The sequence below is a fragment of the Populus euphratica genome, unplaced genomic scaffold (genome assembly GCF_000495115.2).
Source record: "Populus euphratica unplaced genomic scaffold, PopEup_1.0 scaffold46.1, whole genome shotgun sequence".
In the NCBI taxonomy this organism is placed as follows: Eukaryota; Viridiplantae; Streptophyta; class Magnoliopsida; order Malpighiales; family Salicaceae; genus Populus; species Populus euphratica.
The window spans coordinates 2,306,646-2,330,286 of record NW_011499852.1 but is presented as its reverse complement, the minus strand read 5'-3'; the positions used below and the strand labels follow the sequence as shown (position 1 = coordinate 2,330,286).

Genomic DNA, 23,641 nt, shown 5'->3' with positions numbered 1-23,641 from the left:
ATGGAGTCCATCTAGCATTTTGGGTTAATTTTTCCATCTATTTTGTAAATATTATGTTGGATTTGACGCAATTATTAAGAAAGAACAATAATTTATAATCATGCAATCAATAGTTAGTACATTAAACATAATTTCTTTTTACAAAGCTAACAATATGTTCTGGTTCTTGATTAAATTTTATTTTATTAGATAAATATAATTAAGTTTTTCTAAGTAACAATCTTGATAGGAAAAAAAATTAATTGAAGCTTTCTGTTCTTGATGACTCTGAATTGATACTTTGGTGAAAGACAAACTGAATTGATAATTTAATATATTGTGCAATAAAATGACACTATTTTAATGAAAATTTACATAAAAAAAAGGGAAGATTTTAAACAAGAGGATGGGAAGAACATGGTAAATCGGGGACCTAACTGAAAACCGTGATAATTTAGAAATTATATTTACAATCAGCTCATAGTTTGGTGACTAAACTGAGATTTGCCATGAAAGCAAATAGCGAGTTTATTGTTGACCCCAGCAGGAGCATTTGCCGTTTCTCTTTTGCTGGGTTTTGGATTAAATTCCCGCAACTTCTTCTTTTCTTCTTCTTTTTTGTTTATTTTCTTAAAACTACGGGGTTGGTTTCAATTTGAGGTGTGTGTTTCTGTTGACATGTGTTTATTTCTTGAACTGGCAATGAATTCGTTAGCATTTCTAGCTCATTTGTGACGAATATGGCAACCAATAAAGTTTAGTTGCTAAAGCTGAAACTTGATTTCAATGTAGATAGCAGCATTCATCTTTCTTTTGTTCAGGATAAGCTCAAATCAACTAGTTTACAACGACCCGATGAAACCATGTTTCTCTCTCTGTTTTTTTTTTCCTTCATCTAGTTCTGTTGTGGACCGAATTCATTGTAAAATGTGCACCGTTTCTTATTCAAGATGTTGCAGCAACTATACTTTTAGAATGTTGCTCCCAAGAGGTATATTTGTGTGATTTTTGATAAATCTATGGCAATATAGTGGCAGTGACTGAGCCATGCAGCATCGTCAATCACCATAACTGATGCCTGATGGGATCAGTTATGGTTTGGAAATGACATCATGCTTTAGATATGTTCTTCTGCAAAACACAGATCATCAACACATAGCCAGCAAACAACCCTGAATCAAATTCCTTTTTTATTTGCTTCAATTTAGTGGAAATCATGATCATGTAGGCCTTCTTCAACATGTTAATTTCCTTTTCTTGCCCTTTTTAGCTTCCCTGACAGGATGTCTTCTAACAATTTGAAAATAAGCAGGCATAAAATGAAACATCAATATGGTTAGGATGAGACTCGCTGATCATCCTATCAGAAGCTACAACTTGGAGCTGTTACCAGCAGCTGTTGTATCACAAACTTTAAGGAAGAATCGTGCCCTGGGGATAGATAACTTGGCCTCAAGAATTGTGCCGAGGGTAGCTATTAGATTCCTCTTAACTTGTTTGGTAATGCCACCCATTGACACAATCTCTGCATATGCAGCTGGTTCTTTGTTCCCATTGAATGATATGGCCACCAGTCCTTTCAGAATGACCATCACAAGCTGCATAGATATAAGTACATGGAGAATTAAAAGAAAATAAACAAGTGAGAGGAATATTTGCAGGATTTTGCTTTGATTGCAAGTGAGGAATATGCTAGACACACGCAATAAGATTTCATCAAATCAGCCGGTCTCTTGTCGTCTCTTCTGCATCGTTCAAAGTATTCTCCGCAGATGTCGTCTCTTCTGCATCGTTCAAAGTATTCTCCACAGATGCCGTCTTACTTTTACTTTACCAATTAGGATCTCCACATCAATAGTCTATTTACGAGGAATTTCTTCCTCGAAGTTTTTCTTAAAAGTTCGATGATAGCATTGGAGCAAACCCTCTCACTATCTATTCAAAGCATAAATTGGATCCTTTTCCTCCGGTTAGGCAAACCCTTTTATTACTTTGTTTCCACTTCCAGCCAATTCCATGTTTCAAGATTAGACTCTCAAGAAAAAGGAAAGTTTGATGTTAGCTCCAGGCCACCAGCTATAGGGCTTCTTTTTTTTAATTGATATGGATACTTTGATAAGTTTATATGTATTTTAACTAGTTTTATGAATTTTAAAATTAATAATTATATAAATTTTTAATAATTTTAAAATTTATAAAATTCAAACCAATAAATTTTAAAAATCAAATTCCAAACTTTCTGCTTGGTATAATTTTGGAAAAAACAGATGAATCAATGCAAGTCAAGGTGTGAATATAATGTTATAACATAGTGAGCGGTATGCTAAAAGTAAATTTTTAAAGTATTTTTTATTTAAAAATATATTAAAATAATATTTTTTTATTTTTTAAAATTTATTTTTGATTTTAATATATCAAAATTATATAAAAATATTAAATAAATTCAAAAAAAAAAAGAGAGTTGAATCTTGAATGTCGGTACTGAAGAGGAACTTATAGTAGTTTTGGAAACTGAGGATGCTGGGCGGCAGACATTAGTTCTTTCTCACTTGTCTCTTCTGTATTTTTTTGATAAATGGACAATCCATTCGTTCGTTCGTTCACATTTGCCTGTGGGACCTTCTACAGGACCACTTTTCCAGGTTTTTGCACTAACACAACTCTCTGTCAAGTGGCTATGGGATTGATAGCTACAGCCATTGATACCAAAAAGATCCGTGATCTTTATCCCACTAAGAATACCTTTTTCTCGTTGTTTCCATTCCAGTCCACTCAAATGATACGATGCAAAACAACAATTAATGAATAATGCTTAGGAAACAACTTGTGATTAGTCGAAGGAGGATAGGACTTGGTTAGGTCAAGTTTACTTGTCTCACAGTGCAACAGTTTTCTCAATTCTCAAGCATCCCAACTGGGTTCTTGTTCATCGTCATCCTGGGAATGCGTTTGGGTTTGTGTAAAAATGAATTGACTATGTATCCCTCCTTCTCAATGGCTAGAAATCATGTGCAGTTTCTTTACTTCATATTTAATCAAACACTCTATTTTAAATTTGATCAGATGAACCCCTGCGCTTCATATAAAAGTCGATTCAAGGTTCATCATCCAAGCCCTTCATAGCATTTGGCACTCAGTTGGCAACCGAGTTGGATAAAATGGCTAAAATTACCTTCAACTGAAGGAAGGGAAGTAGATTTGAACAAACATATGCTTGGTTTGACCACATTTGTAATCGTAGAGGGACCAACTAGATTCTAGCGTTGCCTTTAAAAAAGGGGGAAGAAAAAGCTGGTTTGGAGCATCTCATATAGTAGATAACCCCTTCAGCTAGGAAAAATGAAGGGAAATCAAAGCTAATAAAATGGTCATGACTCGTTAGCATTACTCTAAAAGAATCTGGATTGTAACTTCAAAATATTGTCCCAAAACTTGGAAATGAAAACTGAAATCATCATAAACAACCACAGCAAGTTAGGTCAAATGCATTGAAGAATGAATAGGGGAACATGATCCTTGTTGCAAGCTGACAACTTATTCTACTCACCAGAGCTCAGAGCATGGCCTGCTTAAAATACTAACATTTATAATGTGCAACCGATCCTTCTTCCACATCTAATCTTCCCTAAGGATTACCATTAAAGAACATCAACATACAAAATGAAAGATCTAATCCCTTAATTTCTATATATGTGAGACATGCATTTGTAGGCCACAGAATTTAAACCTGAACAACTCCCTAGTATATATATATATATATAAGGCTACAGGCAAAAGAAATGAATGTAAGGAGTTGAAGGGACAGAGAAATTTTACGTGTTCAGGTCTGCCGATGATGGTAGCAACAGCTTTTGTTGCCTCGGAGAAGATAGGATCCTTATCAACATCATCAAGGTTGACGTTGGTGGAGATATAAAGGCAAGGCATCTTATCTAATTTCGATCTTTATATCTCTCTTTCTTACTTCTCTGTGATTGAGTGAGTATATGTGTGTGACAAAGGTTCAGTCACCAACGTATCTGGGTCTGGGAAATCTATACTACCGGCTTAAAAAATGACGCTTTAACTCTACTTGTATAATCGAGGATGAGTTGCAAAATTCGAAAAAAGTCGCACTTGCCCCTGTCACGCTTCCTTATCTTGAGCTGGAATGCAAAGGATGTACAGGAAAGTGGTAGACAGGCGTTCCTCGCTGGGTTATAGTTAAGGGGTTTTTTTTTTATAAAAAAATTAAAATATTTCTAAAAATACAAATAAAACTTAACTTGATTTAATAAATTTATTAAGTTAATAAAATGAATAAAAAAAAGCAACTAAATCAAATAAACCAAAAAAAATGACAATGAAAAAATATATAAAAAAATCAATTTAAGTCCATTCAGGTAAGCAAGTCAAATATACGACTTGGTTGTAACATGAGGGTAATTCTATTAAAAATAAATTAAATAAAAATATAAAAATTAATTATAAAAATAATTTAATGTTGAAATGAGAAATTAAAAAATATATTTTAAACCGCAACAAAAAAACTCAAGTTAAACTAAGTTAATCCACTAATCTCGTGATCATGAATAACAAATTGAGGTAATTCTATTAAAAAAAAAGACAGAAACACCAATTCCTAGTCATTCAAATGTTGAAAAATAAAATTAAAATAATTTTAAAAAATTAAATACTGAAGAATCTTATTTGATAACAAAGAAGAAATAAAATAGAACTCAATAACCCTATAGCAAAATGAAAAACAATTCAAAGCTTATTTTCTATCGAATAAAATATTAAAAAATAAAATTAAAAAAAATATATAATGATAAAAAGGTCAAAAAAATTGTTTGAGAAAGGAGAGAGATCGGTGAATTTCAACGATAAAGAGATAAAATCAACGTTGACGTCAATTTTAATAATTAAAATAATCAATTTTGATGTCATAAGATCTCATTTGATAAGAAAAGTTTCACTTATATGTGTTTTCTCACCTTAAAATTATCTAAAACAATATATTTAAACTTATATAGATTTTTTGTTCTAGATTAGTTTTGGATTTTTGCGTGTTTTGTTAATGTTGTTTATAGATTTGTCAAGGTGTGTAGGCTTTTTTCTTGATGTTTTAGATTACAAATGAGATGGAAATGAGTTTTAGGTAACAAAAATATAAACCTTATTTTTCCAGCTACAATAACAAATGTTGAAATCTAGGGAAAAACATACAACATGTCTTCTAAAATTCATTTGTTTTTAAAAAATATTAAGACTGATAACATATCATCCATCACAATTGTATTTTTTTAAAAAATAGAGCCCTCATGCAAGCCCTTTCTAAATGGGACAGGCGTTGTCCTTGTTTACCAAACAACCTCTTTTTTTTATATATAAATATTTTTTAAATATTTTTAAAAATTTATATTTAAATTAATACCTTTTTTCTCAATTTTGTTTTTGTATTTAGTGTTTTTTAAGTAGTGGTTGTTTTAAAATTATTTTGTATGTATTTATTTTTTTTAAGATATTAATCTAATTCTTCTATAATTACTTTTATGTTTTATATAATTGAGCTTTTTTAAAAAGTAAAAAAATATTTATTTTTGAATAGTATTTCTAGTAAATGCAAAGATAAAAAAAAATAGTGATTTTATTTAATCAATTTTATATGCATGTCTATTTCTACTATCATTTAATTAAGTAAAAGTTAATTTTAATAAATTGAATAAATATTTTATATTGCGACGTTAAATATCTTAATGTACATTCACTTTTTAACTTTTTTTTTTATATATATGCATTTAGTTATCTTTAATAATTTTTTTAATTTATTGATATAAATAATTTTTAATTTATTTAATTAAAAGTGTGCGTAAACATTTCAAGTAAAAAAAGTAAATAGATGTATGTACGTGTTAGTGTTCAATTTTTTGTCATAAAAAATATGTACTACAAGCCTATAGAATAGGGTGGATAAATAGCTAGGTAACACTAGAGAAGATACAAATACAATATTAGTTTTATATAATAATTAAATTTAAAAAATAACAAAACAAACAATAAGGAAACTAACTCTAAGAAAACTCATAAATGGCCAACCCTTGAACTTGAAGGAACTAAGAATTTCAACATTATAGTTCTTATTTGGGATAGTTTCCGGGAGGGTAAAGTAATAAATGAAGTCGTGTTCTTGGTGATAAACAAATCATATTTGATATTTCTTCAGATGGTAACAAAATGGGTTGGCATAAGTAAAATTTTCAAGTGTTTGGGATCCATAACTATAAGATTCCTCAACAAAAGTCTATTAAATTAAATATAAATAATCGAAATCAATTAAAGGTGACCGAAAGACGATGAAAAGAAAAACTCAAATATGTGAATCCTCAGTCTTGCTTTTCCAAGAATTCAATTAAAGGCAAACCCGTCTTAGAAAAAAAAATCACATCCTATGAAAAAAGGAGGAGGAAAAAGAAAAGATCCGACGTTCCTTGGATCCTACGCAAAAAAGTCCCACATCGACTGGAAAAATATAACTTTAACCTATATCACCCTCGTTCATAACATATATTCCTCCTTGCCATGAGCTGGAGCGAGCGGATCAATAAATGACCCAGAAAATTCCCCGGGCCCTACTCCGCAGAAATGCGGTCCTGGAAACAGGACTGCTCGGTACAACGAATCCGCCTGCCTGGTGCCGATGGCTGAGACAGGGTGTGGAGCCTAAATGGTTCGTTGCCCAGGTAACTGGCCAGTTGCTTGTAGTTTATTCGCTCAAGTCCACAACACTGTGGGCCAGCAGAACGGGGCTTACATCTCAGGGCGTCTTCTTTTGCAGTTGGAGTGGGGCCCAATCCTGTCCGAAGCTTGTGATTTACATGTACTAAATTTGTCTGCTTAGGGCAGGTCTTGGTTTGGTTCCTGAATTTTGCAAAGTGATGATCAGCGAAGAAGGCACCCCCAATGATTAAAATGTTTTTCATTTAATTTTTTTTTTAAATAATCTATTCAGGTTAATCATTGAAGTTTATGGGTATATGTCGAAAATATTTTTATACATGCGCACACACGTGTGGGGGAAGTTTAATTTAATTACCGAAATACACACAATGGCAATACTATCTCAAGTATAGAACATCGGAAAATTTCCTTTGCCGCTTGAGCAAATATGAATTATCCTCCCACGTCGTTTGAATTTTGAAGGAAACCATCTGCCTAATGCATTTTCTAAGCTTCAAAGCTGGGCCTTATTAACTGTCCTTGGCACAGGTTTCAGATAGCATTAAAAAAAAAAAAAAAAAAAAGTTTTGAAAAGAACTCTTCTAGAAAAATATTATTTATTAAAATATTTTTTTTAATTTTTATTTTTATTTTATGTTATCATTCTTCAATATTAAATTTATTAAAAATTAAATTTTAATTTTTTTTAATTTATTTTTTATAAAATTATTTCAATCTTATAATGTAAATTTTAAGTTTGACAGGTTAACTTGAGTTTTTTTTATTTTTTAATTAGTTTTTATTTTTAAATTCATCTTTCAAAACTAAATTAATTAATAATTAAGTTTTATAATTTATTACAGTCACGAGTTTAGTGAGTAATTTAGGTTTGACTTGAATTATTTTTTTATAATTATTTTTATAATTTTATTTTTATTATTCAACATTAGATTTATTGAATTTCATAATTATTTTTAATTTACTATTTCGTAAAATTATTATAGTCTCTTAACTTGAATTGCGGGTATGACAAATTATTAAATTCACTCGAGTTTTTCTTTTCTTTTCTCGATTGACTTTTTTCTTCAATATTATATTTTAATATCGGATTGATTGAGAATTGAACTTCATTTTTATTTATGTTTTTTTATAAGATTATCCTCAACTCATGACTCGAGTTACGAGTTAACTCGAGGAGTTTTTTATTTTTCTTAATTATTTTTTTTTAATTTTATCATTCAACATTGAGTTTTATTAAAAATCATATTTCATAATTTATTTTGATTTATTTTCTAGGTTATCATGATCTCATAACCTGACATGCAAATTGACAGGTTGATCCGGATTAATCTAAATCAATCAAATATATTGTTCTCTTAATATTTATATAAAAATTATGGTCTTAAATATATATTTTGAGTCAAACTATATAATTATTAGTTATTCAAGTTGTTTTTAACCTGTCAAGTCTAGTGGATAATATTGAGTTAATATCTATATGATTTAAGTTTTTTTTATTAAAAAACATTAGAAATTCCTAAAAAAAAATTATAAAAAAATTTAATCTAATTCATAGCATAGTGTACACTAATGATCTACTCTTTACCTATTGAAAATAGAAACACTTGAACAAGCTTTTTATGGGATTTTTCTCTTGAGGGCTATGTGCTCAATTTGATTTTGAAAGTCGAACTTAAAAACATATAGAAAACTTGTTTCTTTCTATTTTATAATTTCAAAACCAACAACCGAAGTTTTCCAAACAAAACAAAGTGGTTTTGAAAAGCTGTTGATTTTTCCTTTTAAAAAGTTTCAAAAACAAAAGGTAAAAGAATTGGCTGGTGCTTTTCTCTTTTTCTTTTTTCTTTTTTGTTCAAAAAAGTGCTTTGTCCTTTTTTGTGTGTGTGCTGTTTCCACCACATTAGTAATACAATTTTATAAATGATGTCTCTAGAAAGGCTCTCTACACGGGTTGAAACCCGAAAGATAAAAGTGTGTCTGCATATATATATATATACACACATAATTCTTCCATTTTTCACTTATACAATAATAAAGAAAGTGAAATTCATAAGAAAATTTTAGAGCATTACACAAGTCTTATACAGGGTCAACTCTCATATCAAATTTGATAACCATGCTTTAAGAAAAAAAAAACAAGGAAAAACAAACAGCGACTATCACTAATTTTACCAGTAGAGTCTTCAATCATCTGCCACAAATAGTGAAGAGTGCTACGAATGACCATTTATCTATTAGTATTTCCAGTTAAAATTGAATTGAGGGATAATTTCAAGCAAAACGGGGAGAAACCCAGCATGGTTCTTAGCTTTCTATGTTTTTACAAACGAGGCATAAGTATTCCCAGAAGTGCAGGCCACTTCGGCATAACCTCATTGTTAGGTTTAAGACACAGAAGAAGATTGTCACCAAGCTTCAACAGCTTCATAATCTTTTGTTAATTTTCGCCGACTCAAAACATGGCGCAATCGAGGGAACTTACCTGATGAATTTACTTTGTCTAATCTGGCAGGAGGACAGTCATTCTCGTCCGAGTTTAGATAAGTCTTGGCATTTTCGGAGATTTCCCCTCTTGTCTTGGATCTAAACTTTCTTGGAACGGCTGCAATCTCTGAGTGATTGAGACTGGCCCGGCTCACTTCAGAGTAGTTTTCAAGCTTGGCCAGGCTCACATCAGAGCAGGCTTCAAGCTCTGAGTGATTCACACTGACTTGGGTCAGTTCAGAAAAGGATCTGGTTAACAAGGTTCGATTCTTCAGAAACAAGCATATAACTGCACAGTCATCGACCTTGCATCCGGGATATTTAATTTTCCATGCACGAACAGCATACTTCACTACCAATTTAGCAGCCATGGATCGCTTCCTTGCATAAGCAACAATCTTTACGACCTCATAGTTTGTCAACACATCCCATACCTGTAAATAAAAAAAAAATCATCAAATTCTACAAGGTGAATCGAATGTAGTGAAAAAGCAATCAATAAGCTATATGGTACAGGGCTTATGTCACCCTCGGCAAAAAATAACTGTACAGGCTTTCTCCCCTTCTATTCTGACCAAACGACTAGTGTTTGTTTTGCTTCATACTAGACTGATTATTGCATTTCCTGTCAATTCACGACTTCTCCAGTGAATTCAATTATCTTCAGTTTCAAGAACTTCAATGGTGAACAGCAGCTAGTTAATCAATAATTTAATTTATCAGAGATTTTGGTTTTTCATTCCTCTTACCCCATCAGTTGCTAGAACCACAAATTCATCCTTATCGGTTAGCCTTCTATAAGAAACCTCAGGAGTTGAAATGAGGCCGTAATCTTTCAGGCAGAAATCTCCAAAAGCCCTTGCCATGGCGAGACCAGGACAATCTTCATCAGGCATCCATACTCTGAAAACTTCTGGTTCTTGATCCAATGCAAGAACTCTGCCATTGGAATTCTTGATTCTTTCAGCTTCACCTGAGTTACCGTAAGAATCCAAAGAAGGTTAATTTGATTCGCAACCCTTGTCACGCATTGAAAGGTAATGAGAAAACACCCACTTGTAATATTTGGTTTTAGATCAACAGTGAGTTGGACGGGAACAAGTTGATTTTTGGGGCCCCTAGAACAAAGAATAGCACGAGAATCGCCCAAATTGGCAATTATCAAGTTGTTTCCCTGAAAATTAAAAAACAAGGACTCAGAAACAAAAAAAAATCTCCATCCATTGACAACAAATTTACTTAAGAGTGAACTTATACCTCCTTAATTACAGACACAGCAGTAGTTCCACTGCAAAAGCTATCAATGCTGGCATCAAGGCTAAGTTCTTCATCCATTTCCTTGAAAGATTTCATGAAGCTTGTTTCCCACGAAGATAAAAGCAGACTACTGCTATCATCATAGTCGCCACTATCTTCGTCACTTTGATTTTTATTGACCTCGTTGCTATTCTCTCCTTTTCCTTTGTTATCTCTACGTTTGAAGCTATTATTCTGTGATGCTTTGATTGCACTAGAGAGCCTCGATGGTAAAGTATCACGTACATGGCGCGCAACTTTGTGACCATAGGGGCCATGACCATCAAAAACTCCACAGAAAAGCATATCCTTATCACCAGTAAATTCCTGGATCAAGCTTCAAAGTTTAGTTGAATACATGAGATTAATTATTTACTAGCATTCAAAATGAGCGATGCTTGGAGTAATATAGAGCAAATAAATTGCATCTAATTGAGCATAAATGAAGAGGCGAGGTGTGTCTTTCCTAGTTTAAGCCCCAAATTAGCTTACTGAAATCAAATTCTTTTGTTCTTAGCCCTGCAATGCTAATTATAAACCTATATATTTTTCACGAAATTCTCTTCAAGTCAGAACAATGCATTTCAGATCTCCATTGACCAACTGGCTAGCAATAAATGCAGTAAATAATCAACTTTTTCAACGTTTCTTTCATCTCTTGTGCTCTGCAGGTTGATGATAAAAATACCAGATCGTAACCAACAAATACATGGCAAAAAAACGACAAAATGCATGAGAAATGCAACTTCCTCTGGAAACCTAAAATCTTATTGTCAAAGTAACTAACATCCAAATAAAACATTGAAAACATGGGCAAGGCAACAAGAAAAAAGAACGATAATGCATAAGGCAATGAGATGTTATAACAAATTCAATATCACAGCAAAAATTTTGAATTTCATCTTCATGAAAAAAATAATGTCATCTTTCTACATGAGAAAACAAAAGTTTGATCCATAAAATAACATACCTCAATTGATCAGAAATTAATTAAGACTGTAATAAAAAAAATAAAAATAAACCAAAGCAAGAAATGTGGTAACTATCAAAACATATTGATCATGGATGGATCATATGAGAAATAAAACTCCAAGTTGAAGAAGAAGAAGAAGAAGCAATGAATGGCGTGCATATCATTTTTTTTATTACCTCCCAAACAGTCATAGCATCTTGATTGGTCACTTTTCTTCCTTGTTGGGTGTACATTGATGGATATTTTGAAGCTCCATATAACCTCACACGGGCCCCGTAATCTCCAATAGTTGCATCACCTTCCTCATCATCCTCTTGTTCTCTGTCTGCAACAGCATCCTCTACATCCACCCCATTACCATATGGTTCCCTACTGCAACAAGCTCCCATTCTATAAGCAACTAGAAATGTCGCAAAAAAAATCAAAGCGGACCCACCAAGATCCCATCAACAACCAAACATTTTTCTTCAAAAACAACAAGGAAAACGAAGGAAAATGAGATTTTCCATGGACCCCGGAGGCTGAGATTAAGAAGGGGCAAAGGAGAAAAACTAGGATGGTTTTCATATACAACACAACATTTTATTTGGATAAGAAAAAAAAACAGAAACTAAACATGCCAGAGCCAATCATAGGACATTAGAACACGGCAGGTTCCTCGTTTGTATCCGTTTAGGTAACCTGTTTTAGCCCTTATAGATTTAGTGATATTTCACTCTGGTTTCTATAGTCTTAAGTTTTCCACTTTTGATCCAATAAGTTTCAAAATTAAATGTTACCGTGCATGTCTCTTGATTGTTAAATAAGTGGCGGAAGTTGATGACTCGCATATTGTTTATAGCTAATTCTCTACTTTATTATAATTAAATTTAATTATAGTGTTTAATTTAAATTTTATTTATTTATTTATTAAAATATATTTAAAAATAAAAGGGTTAGATATGCATTTTAAAAAAGCTAGTTTTAATATTAAATATTTTCTATTTAAAATTATAAATCAAAAGAGGTGATCTCTGATTTATTTTTGTAATATTTTTAGAGATTAAATTTAATTTAAAATTCAATTCTTAACATTTAAAAGGATTCTAAATATAAAAGTTTATTAAAATCTCTAAATTGAATTCAATTAAAAAGTTATAAACATGTTGAGGTGAATTTAAGCTTTTGAAAACTACAAGACTAATATTAAAAAGTTTAAACTACAAAAATCTAAAGCGGTATGTTTTAATATTTATTTTTTTTTAATAAAATTCTTTTCGTTATTTTTCCAAATCCTTTCAAGACATGTAAAGCCAGTCAAGAGAGGTCTTTTTCTAGGGAAAAAAAAGAGAGGCAAGAGAGCTTTTTTCGCTGATGTTACAATTAAAATGAGATGTAGATGCTTCATGTATGTTTAGTAACAAATACAAATACAAAAACAAAAAAAGAAAATACTTTTTTTTTCATCTTGATTTTCTTCTTCTTTCTAGCTTTTTTTAAATAAAAATTAAAAAACATGATTATTTCAAGAAAAAAAGAATTTTTTTCTCCAAATAAAATATAAAATACATCAAGATTACGACTATTTTTCAAACAAAATTAAAATAATAATTTATAATAGCCATTTTTATATTTATACATGAGAATTTAATTATAAATTATTATTTTTTGTCATTTAAATTAAAAATTATCATGAAAAAGTTGTGATTATAAAAAAAATGATGTTTTACATTAGATTTATAACAAAAAATAAATAAATTTATGAAATAATAAGTATGTTTATATAAATGCTTACTTTGGGAGGATTAATCTTCAGCTACATGCATGTTTGTAAGAAAAAGAAAAAGAAAACTATTTGGCTGCGTGGATGAATTAATAATCTATCATAACTAGTAGGGTACCCGTATTACAGGAGGGTATACTACACAAGTTAGAAAAAGAGAATGTTAATTGTGGTGAGAATTTTAATTGTAAATAATGGAATTTATTGTTTCCAATAAGAGTGGCCTCAATCACATGGGAGGTCTCGTTACTACTTTTTTTTTTTTTTTAATATAATATATTTATATTTGATTAATTTCATTTGTAAAAATACTATGAGTTTTGTCCTCAATACATACATATTAGGGATTTCTCTAAATACATGTACGTAGGTGTAAAAAGAGAGATATTCCTCACTAAATATGTGAACAGCCTAGCTAAACACAATTTATAGTGAACTTAATATTATGGCTATACACCAGCCTATGCCTTGTGTGGTAATCTCCACTTCGTTCGGTGCTGAGGCGCCTAAGAGGAGGAGGTAAAGGGGCATGCATCATTATCAATAATATTGAACCAAAACTGATTGAGCTAGACCGGAACTGTGTCGTATACAAGATAGTCTGCCGCGAGTATGCCTGTTTTTTCCCCTTAATCTTTTCAATTTTGCATGTTGAAGGATGTTTCGGAGTAGTTAACGTCGAGTGTTAATTTAGGTTCTGTTACGTTGTTTGATCAACGTATATATTGTCTTTACTCATAGCCCCCCTGCAACTAAATTATATCAGCACAGAAAACTTGAGTTTATATATATATATGTGTGTGTGTGTGTGTGTGTGTGATTCTGCTTATACGCATGTAATATTCCTCTAATCACAAAGGGCTTACTGTTGCTGAAGGGGATAAATCTTTATCACAGTGCTCAAAGGCTACTGATGCAAGCATGCCCCCAAACCACCACTGGACCATGGTTTTGGATGCTTGAAGAGGGGGGCATGCAAACTCAAAGATTGTGCCAATTTACTTTTTTATGCAGTTGAGAAACAAGCTTGGATTTGTTAGTGAGCATATAATAAAACTAAAGAAACACATTGTTGAGGATTCTCATATCTAAAGCTTGCCATCTTAATTAATGCATGGAGAGGTCTCAACGACACAAAACCAAAATCAGTCAGCAACAATACTGAATTTTGAACAAATTGTATCTCAATGGTAGACAGAGATTGAAATCTCGTTATAAATTGTAACTAAAATCACTTCAATAGACTGGATAGTGATTCATACATTGAAATCTAACAAATGGAGAGAATATAAAGTAATGAGACTTTCATTTGCATCTGCAATTCTTACAAGAAAAGAAACTTGCAACGAAGGAAACACTAAAAAAACAAAAAAAGATTAAATCCTAAGGCGTTTGCACTATGATTTTATTTCCCTTTTCTGAAAAGAAAAAAAAAAGAAAGAAAGAAAAAGAGAGAGAGAGAGATGAGCAGGATGGTCACCAATCAGGCAATCACCACCACTGATGAACTAGAACTCCCCTGTCTCTAAGAGAAGTAAACAGATCCAAGCACTGCCCATATGTTTTCTCATACTTGGAGCTCCTCTGTCCAGGACAACATCTTTGCCACCTATTATAATGACATTCAAGAAAGATTTCATCAATCAAACAAATGGCTCCAGTTTCAAACAACCTCGGTATCAAATCAAACTCGGTCCCTTCAACATCCATCTTCATCACCACAAAATCCTTCTCCGTAACCGTGCTCTTCAACCACTCAGCAAAATCAAACCCTTCAATCTCATTCACCTCCCCATTAAAACCTCCCGATGATGAACCAGATTTCACTGGCTGAATTCTCCCCATCCCTCGTGCCTTATCCTTTACTTTCTTGCCCGGATCATGATTAATCTCAAACCTCAACGTCTCATTCCTCACCCATGCAGCATATGGCAACAATTTGACCCCTTTTTTTACTCTATATTCATCATAGAACGCCTTATCTGCCTCAATCGCATACACATCAAACGTCCTATTCTGTTTAGGATATTGCTTCTTAAACCAACTCCCTATACTAGACCCATAACTCCTAGCTCCAACATCAACATACACATACCTACTCTTAAAACTAATATCCACCATGGCCGGGAGATACTTAATATTCTTTATATTCCTTTTCAATGTAATCCACGGCTTCAATGGCTCTTCCTTTATCAGAGACTCGGCATTGCGCACCAAATCCCTTTTATACCCCGGAACAGAGCACGTATTCTCCAAATTGCCATCAGAATCTTTGCTAAGAATTTCACTTCCTCCTTTCTTTTGCAAAACAATTTCTCTAATAAAAGGTACTGACGAATTATAACCTTCAATGTCATGTGACTTGATTAATTTGCAAGAATTGAACAAATCAAGAAACGAATTGAGACTATAGCTATCTTTAGCACTCACGTGAGCCACAAAAAACCCGTCCGGTTTTAATGCTCGCTGGATCTCTGACACCGTTAAATCCAACGGCCTCTGTGAAGCCTTATCCAACCGGTCCCCGCCGGAGAAAATAAAGTCAAAAGAATTCTCATCGAACGGCCATCCATTCTCCTTCGACGAAATCACTAACGGCTTCGATGCTTTTTTGTAAATCCCAATCGAGTCCAAAATGCCGATTTCTTTCAAAGCGAAAACATCCTCTCCGTTCGGCGTTTCTACACACAAAGTCTTGGAAATAGCCGAAAGATAACCTTCGGATACCAGATCATGAAAGATATCGGAGTAGAAATGAACGGCCTTGATCCAGTCTTCACTCGCGTAGAGATATGGCCGTGAGGGACCCGCTGGGATGGATTCAACTGCTCTGTTCGCCGTGGAGAAACCGGTTCCGGTGCCGGTGATGACGAAATTGAAATCCTCCGGTAAGAAACAGAATCCACCGAGATTGCATGATTCGCCAGTGATGGTAACAATGTAACCGAATCGAACGATAATGATTAAAACACCGAATAATAAAACCTTCACAAGAATGTTGCTCAAGAAGTTCGGTTTCCCTGCAGTTGGCTCCATGACTATTAATATACAATTACAAAACAAATATTTAAGGAAAAAAGAATCTTTAGAGGAGTGAGTGATTTTCTCTTTTTTCTAACGAGAGCAGAAGCGAGCGGAGGTGTGGTTGGCGCCAATTAGGGTTTTTCTTTGAGAGACAGAGGTGGAGATTGGGAAATAAGATGAAGTATGAGGGGTATAACGGGAAGACATTTTTCAATTTCTGAGAGAATTTGGGTTCTGTCAAGCCATTTAGCTCGGAGAGGGGGTGGGGGGGATTCGGGGAAGGAGATAAAAGGCGGAGGAAGAGGAACGCGGTGTGTTGACCGGGATAGCCGGTTAAATTAAATATTACGCGGAATAGAAGCGGATAGAGTTCCGTAGAAAGTAAGGCGGTGATGGGATTTGGATTTGGCGTTGGAGTTCGAAGAAAATATCGAGATGGCCACTGGATGCCTTGAGCCAGCTTGAATTGCTTGATGTTGACGGTGTCTATTTGTTTGGATAGAGACCATATGATACCGATGTCTCCCTCCATATTTTTGTTGGGTTAGTTGTGTTTAATATATATATATATATATATATATATATATATAGTTAATTGAGTTCATGAAGGCATTGGGGACGCCGTCTCTAACTCCATATTTTGGTTTGTTAATGTCTGATTAACCAAAAATAAAATAAAATAATAATTCATTATTTTGTTTTTTTTTCCATCAAATTTTTAAATATTGTGTTGATTAAAATTGAAGGTTAATAGCTTGTTTTGGTATTTTTTTTTATGTGGCTGGCTTGATATCAAAATAACATCATGCAATTGACTTGGTGCTAAATTTAATGAGAAATGGTTTAATTTCATTGTTTGGAATAATTGGAAATGAAAGGACTAAAACTGTTTCAAAGAACAATTAGGAGGCCATTTAAATCAGCGTCTTTTCCACAAATTTGCTCTTTGGGTTTGGGGAAAAAAAAATCATTTTTGATCCCTTGAGCTCTGGAAGCTGCATGCTGTTGAACACTACTGCTTGATGCTGGTGAACATGTTGAGCTGTGTTGGAAGCTACGGGCTGCTACTTCAAAACTGGAGTTTTTGGAACTCTATAATAGTAAAAACATTATGATAAAATAACACAGAAATATGGTTACAAATACAGAAAAGAGAGAAAAAAAGAGAAAGAAAATAAATCCCATAAGTATACCCAAACTTCAATAACAATGTCACAAATATTATATAAAAAATCTCAACAAGATAAATTTAATAATATCAAATAAAATTACTAATAAAAAACGAAATGAATCACATGAATTGTTCAAAGATATAAATGCATATTTATCTTTAAACTACTCATATGACTCACTTCAGTCACTACTAATATTTTTTTTTAAAATCAGTAAATTTATTTTGTTAATATTTTTTCAACAATTCCGATTATATTATTATTGGAATTTTAGTGACTCTGAAATTGGTTTTTTTTTTAATTAAATTTTGTGCTTAATATTTTTTTTTAATTTGACAGTCTCATAATTGCTATTCACAAATTGTGATTTATAAATTATATATGATAATTGTGACTCAGAAATTATAAATGTTATTTATGTATTTTTAAATTATATTATTTTTTAAAATATTTTTTGTATTATTTTATTTTATCAATTAATTTTACAATTCAGAAAACTAAAAAGAACTCTAAACTGTTGAGCTGTTGTAATTTTAAATTGTTGTGTTGACTTTGTAACTGCAGAACCAACTGCTATGATTTTTGCACGAAAGGAGGACAACCGCTATGCTTGTCTCTTGCTGCCGAAAACGCTGATGTGTTTTCGACTAAAAAAAAAAACCAGCAAAAAATAAGATGCTATGTTTCTTTCCCTCCTAATTAACCTGAGCTCCGAAATAAATTGTTAAAACACTAAGTTTATGCTCTTATTTCAATTATTGAAAATAAAACATACAAAAATTTGGATAAACTTCCCGACTTTATTAACTAATCACACTTTTGTCAACACATACTTGTACACACACACTTTTAAAATGTTAAATATATTAGCCTTTATATTTATAAATAGATTAAACTATTATAATTTAATAAAGATTTTAACCAAATAATTAAACAATAATTCTAACAAACTAATCTGACATAATTATTTTTTATCAAGGATTTCTATATTCATTAAGACGTTTGTTTCCCATTATTCAAGTGTATAATTTTTCTTGAAGTTAGAGAATAATTATGTCATTTGATTTGATGATCATAGATGTTCCCCTCCCGGGATTTTACAGTATTAAAAAAAATAATTTTATCTATATTTATATTTTTAATTGCTAAGTCATATTTTCATGCATGATTGCTTTGCTCCTTGGATTTTGTCTTTTTAATTACTACTTAGCATTCGGATCAATTAATACGTCAGAACATGGGATCTCGTTAATGAAACAGTGTCTGGTGCGATTAATGATGCTTTTGATAGGACGAACCTAAATTGACTGTATTCACAGTGAAGCAGTAATTAAAGCGTAGGCATCCCCGTTGGAAAACTCAATAACTAAATACATATAATTTGTCAAATAATTCCTCTCAGTACAATGCCTTAATTGTACCCTTTTTACTGAGATTGGTAGAATCTCGATATGGGGAAAGTAGCAACAGGAGTGTTGAAAAAATTCGAGTAATTGATTAAATTAAAAAATAAATAATTAAAAAAATTAAATCATAAAAAAAACTAATGAAACCAATAAAAATTTTTAAAAAACTAATCTGATTAGGTTTTATAAGTCTAAAATTAAAAAAATTAAATCAAACCGAACTCAAATAAAAATACTTAACCAAACCCAAAAAAATCAAGACAAATAAAAAAAATCAAGTGGAACTAGTTTGAATCGTTTTTTGCTCTAAAATAACTAAAATTAATCAATTTAAACTAGTTTTAATTTTTTTAAAATTAATTTAATTACTTTTTTTTATAAGTATGAATCAAATAAAAAATAATTACCTTTAATATCTTTATTGTTGTTATGTCTTTCCTTCTCAACAAAAAACTTCAATTAGTAAAAGAAAATAGGACGCCTTTCCTTCTCAGCAGAAAACTGTAATTGGTAGAGAAGATAGGATGTATGCCACATGTTTCCCCATAACACCAAACTCAAGCGGCTTCTGTGATTGACTCTCACTCCAAAAACGATATAAAAAAATAAGATGAAAATTAGATTAAAAAAAAAGAAAATAAAATGTTGAATGACAAATTAAAAGAAAAAAAATGAAGAAAAGGGCTTAAAACATAAGTCCCTTTTGATTACTATGCAGGAATAAGACTATTCTATTGTATTTTTATTTTTTGGATTAATAAGAAAAATGGCTAAGATCCCGAAACAAACACTAAAAAATATAAGTAGAAGGCAAAGCGATAGCCACTCCATAAGCTCATTTTCCTGTTCTCATGACAATACTCGATATTTTTTTAGGGCAAAATATATAGGGGAAGTTTAAAGATGCATCATTAATTCATTATAAAATATTACGCGTAAGCCACATCATCAACATCAACCTAATAGAAAAAGGAAAAAAACAATAATGATCATTACTTGTAACAATTAGCAATAATGCATGTCACCGGCAGCTAGCTGCATGTGTAATCAACAAGCAAGCAAAAAGAAAATTATTTTTATAGATTTCAACGAGATGCTTCGAATATATTTTAATTTCATCTCCATTTTAATAATTTCTTAATTTTTTTTTACATTGTTATACTGTATTTATATTTAAAATAAATTTTAAAAATAAAAAAATATTATTTTAATATATTTTTAAATAAAAAATAATTTAAAAAACAACCACTACCAAACATTACCCTACAAAAAAAATAAATATTGACATATTTTTTTTTCTCTTTTCAATATTTGTAGCCAGATAATTTATATGAGATAAATTTATCTTAAGATAAAAAATGTAAAGTATAATGTCATCCTAAATAAATAAAAAACAATAATTGCATAAAAAGTAAACAAATCAATATATTAAGTCATATCAAATTATATGCTTGAGTAGGTAACAGTTAACAAATCGATTATACAAACAACAATTGAACCTTCTTATCCTTAGATTAGCATAACCGTTGACGTGCCACGCACCAACATTATATAATTTGTTGAAAGCCTGAAATGTGCAGAGTCGTGCACTGAGCAACAAGTAAATCAACTTGCATCAATGTAAAAGGGAACCAATTTAAAATATATTAAATTAATAGTTTTTTGAAAAAATATTTGTAATCTCAAAAAATAAAAATGATATAAAAAATAAATAGAAATAATTTAACCTTTTTTTAAAAAAATCTATAACATAAAAACAAAACAGTTTTTCTTCGCTGTTTGCTTGCTGGACCTTTTCCTCTGGTATAACAAAACGAAGCACACATGACACAACCGAAGAATAAAAAACACATACAGGAATTGCTGGCTGGCTGGCTGGCTGGCTGGCTGGCTATTACCAGGTGAAATATTGGGATTGGCTGTTGTGAAAAAAAATATTAGGTAAGCTTAATTTTGCTGGCGAATGGCAGCTCACCAGCTGTTGCTTACCCAAGGATGACCAAAACATTTAATACAGTCATGAAAGGGCTGATATTCTTTTAAATGTTTTAGTTGTTTTTATTCTCAGTTTGTGATCTTTTTTCTTGTTGGAGTAATGCTTGCGAGGCAAGTGGGCAGGCATGCAGTTGGCTCCTTCGGACACCATTTGTTTCTTACACGGGATGGTTTGCTGGACATCCCGGTCCAATCATAATTTAATTGACCGTGTAAAATTATTTAACACCTTTTTATGCATTTAAATATAAGTTACAACTTCAAGCTTGTCCACACCAATAAGGGAGGGGGGAGGTAGAAATTAAAAAAAAATGGCATGAAGCTCAAGTCCAAATTGCCACACTGAAATATCCTGTGGGAGCGCTTCTGACTCAGTTTCATGATCACACTGATGATTGCCTTCAGATTGCTGAGATTCATCTTCTACAGTCAACGCCTTCTTTCATCCTTCCCTTTACTTTCCTCAATTCCAAGTTGTTTGCACGGTTTGCGACCTGCAAACATTGATGATTCACGTGCCAATGTCTAAGTAATTAAAGGTATTCCGTCAATTTAAAATGAAAATTAGATTTAATTTGTGAAAATTAATGACACGATTTATGATGCTATTCGTTAACATGTTATATGGTTTTTGTCCGGATATAATTATTTTATCTCTGATATAATTTAAAGTAGATTATTTTATATTCATCTTGTAGTTTCCATTTTTTCTTCTCCTGTTTTTACAAAGGGTTATTTCTAGGGTTCTAGGATTCACCTTTGTGATTCTATACCAAGAGCATCTCTAAGCGACAAGTGTTAAATAGAGAGTTAAAAATAAAAAAAGTAATATTTTAGTTTTTTTTTCATGCTATAAGGGGAAAGCAAACAAAATATTAAAATACTTTTTTTTTCATAAATATTATTTTTATATTTCTCTCAAAAAAGTCAAAACTAATAAAGTGAGGCTAATAAAAAATAAATTGATTAAATATAGTCATGTAGAAAAAAATAAATTTAAAGTCATTAAAAAAAATAAAACACTTATTTATTCCATTTACTATAATTGGCTTTTCAAATGGTTTTTTTTTTCCAAGTGAAATGGATATAGTAAAAATAACTATATTTATACTATTTAAAATATTATTTTATCAATTTACTTCTTTAAAATAGTATCTTTTTTTATTAGAGATGCTCTAAGAGACATTCGCTCTAATCAGGTTTAAAGTGGGATAAAGAAGCAAAGCATATCTAATCTTAACATGAAAAGAAAAAATTGTTTATTAAATTGGGAGGATATAAAAAGCCTTTGGATTCCAAAGAAAGAAATTAAAGCTTTCTTTATATATCTTTTAATTTATTGCTTCCCTCTCAACCTTACAGAATATATTCTGCCCAGACGGTGGGGCTTGGTGCCAACACCAACCAATGGCTTGGCCATGAGAGTGCTGACCAGGGAAATAATCCCTCAATCTCTCTCTTCTCCGGAGATGATTAAATTCTAAATGCTCGTAATTTGTACAGTTACAATAATACAAAGTGTGAGCCACCTCTCCCAAAAGTCTAATTATATTCATGGTCTTCACCTTGTAGTTGAAGCCAAACCTCTAGATTCCACTTACAAAACGACACCATTCAAAGCCAAGACTCTAGAGTCCAGACCACAACAGATTTCTTGAGGTGGAAGAAGGATAGGATGTGGAGAGACTTTACCTGCTAAGAACAATGAATTTCTTACAGTTTTATCAATAAATTCACAGCATCAGTTAACAGAAACTCAGAGCTTTTTTCTTTTATATTAAAGCTTCTTCAAACTCATTAATGGACCACATGCAAAAGAGTTGTAGTAGCTGGAGAACCGCATTAATATTGTTTTCCAAATTTAGAGTTTTGTTTTTTGTTTTTTGTTTTTTGGTACAGCTCATGCTAGCAATATGAGCCAGCAACTTGTTTTCTAGTAGTTGGAGGATTTTGCTGACTATGGTCCAGAATTTGATAATGGTAAATAATGATATAATAGAATTTTGTCCCATGTTAAGATATATGATATATGCATGTAACTTTTCACACTATATATATATATATATATTCTGATAGTTTTCTCATTTATTTTTCCTGGAAAGAATAATGCATATATCTTATATTAAAAAGGAATTTAAAAGATGAAGGATTTTATTGACCGTGAAAAAAATAAAATTCGAGGATCAACTTTGAGAATGAGATAAAAAATAATTTTTTTTAAGCCATTGTTTGTCCCATGTTTTTTTTTGCATTTTTTACTTAAGGGTTTGCTAAATTTTGTCTTTGGTCCTTCTAGTTTGTCATTTTTTATATTTTGATCTAAAAATTTATTTTATTTATTTTTTGTTCCATATAGATGAGAAAGTAGAAAGACTCATAAAAAGATAAAGAAGAAAGAAAGTTGTTGATTGATTATATTTCAGTGATAAAAAAAAATTGTTCTTGATATTAATGAATTTTATTTAATGTTAAAAAATTTCATTTGATGAGAGGTGTTCCGTTAATGTATTATTTATCTTTTATCTTGTAAGGTAGATTACGGTTGAGAGAGAATTATTTTTGTTTGTTTTTGATCAAGTTAGGAGTGTTTTGAGTTGAAGAGTGAGTTTAACATTATAAGGATATTTATTAGCTATTTTTATGTGATAATAAATTAAAAAATAAAATTTTAAATTAAACAATCCTAACCTCATTTTTCAACCACTTTTCCGGTGATTGGAAACTAGGTAATTAGAAAACATATTATTTGCCTTCTATTCTTAAAAAAAGGTTACATGCCATTTATGGCATAATAAAATAAATAAAAGGTTTGTGTGCCGCCTTGTAGACC

The 23,641-nt window shown here is 31.4% G+C and overlaps 3 protein-coding genes and 1 long non-coding RNA gene across 4 annotated transcripts; 1 reads left to right on the top strand and 3 right to left on the bottom strand.

Annotated features, from left to right (window-relative positions):
• Window positions 1–395: 395 nt before the first annotated feature.
• LOC105121897 (uncharacterized) lies at window positions 396–1,360 on the top strand. The gene is made up of 2 exons (XR_841621.1): window positions 396–455; window positions 496–1,360. It is a non-coding gene; the product is annotated as an uncharacterized LOC105121897 (long non-coding RNA).
• Window positions 1,188–4,039, bottom strand: LOC105121898 (macrophage migration inhibitory factor homolog). Its single transcript, XM_011020755.1, has 2 exons — window positions 3,796–4,039; window positions 1,188–1,577 (listed from the first exon to the last, which is right to left on the bottom strand). The coding sequence occupies exons 1-2, from the start codon at window positions 3,904–3,906 to the stop codon at window positions 1,350–1,352; spliced, it is 339 nt and encodes a 112-aa protein (XP_011019057.1). The 5' UTR covers window positions 3,907–4,039; the 3' UTR covers window positions 1,188–1,349.
• Window positions 4,040–8,900: 4,861 nt separating this feature from the next.
• On the bottom strand, window positions 8,901–12,097 carry LOC105121896 (probable protein phosphatase 2C 65). The gene is made up of 5 exons (XM_011020754.1): window positions 11,629–12,097; window positions 10,441–10,806; window positions 10,240–10,357; window positions 9,933–10,156; window positions 8,901–9,617 (listed from the first exon to the last, which is right to left on the bottom strand). Exons 1-5 carry the CDS (start codon window positions 11,839–11,841, stop codon window positions 9,105–9,107), a joined length of 1,434 nt encoding a protein of 477 aa, XP_011019056.1. The 5' UTR covers window positions 11,842–12,097; the 3' UTR covers window positions 8,901–9,104.
• Window positions 12,098–14,405: 2,308 nt separating this feature from the next.
• LOC105121895 (uncharacterized) lies at window positions 14,406–16,616 on the bottom strand. The gene has a single exon (XM_011020753.1). The coding sequence runs from the start codon at window positions 16,248–16,250 to the stop codon at window positions 14,706–14,708; it is 1,545 nt and encodes a 514-aa protein (XP_011019055.1). The 5' UTR covers window positions 16,251–16,616; the 3' UTR covers window positions 14,406–14,705.
• Window positions 16,617–23,641: the final 7,025 nt, after the last annotated feature.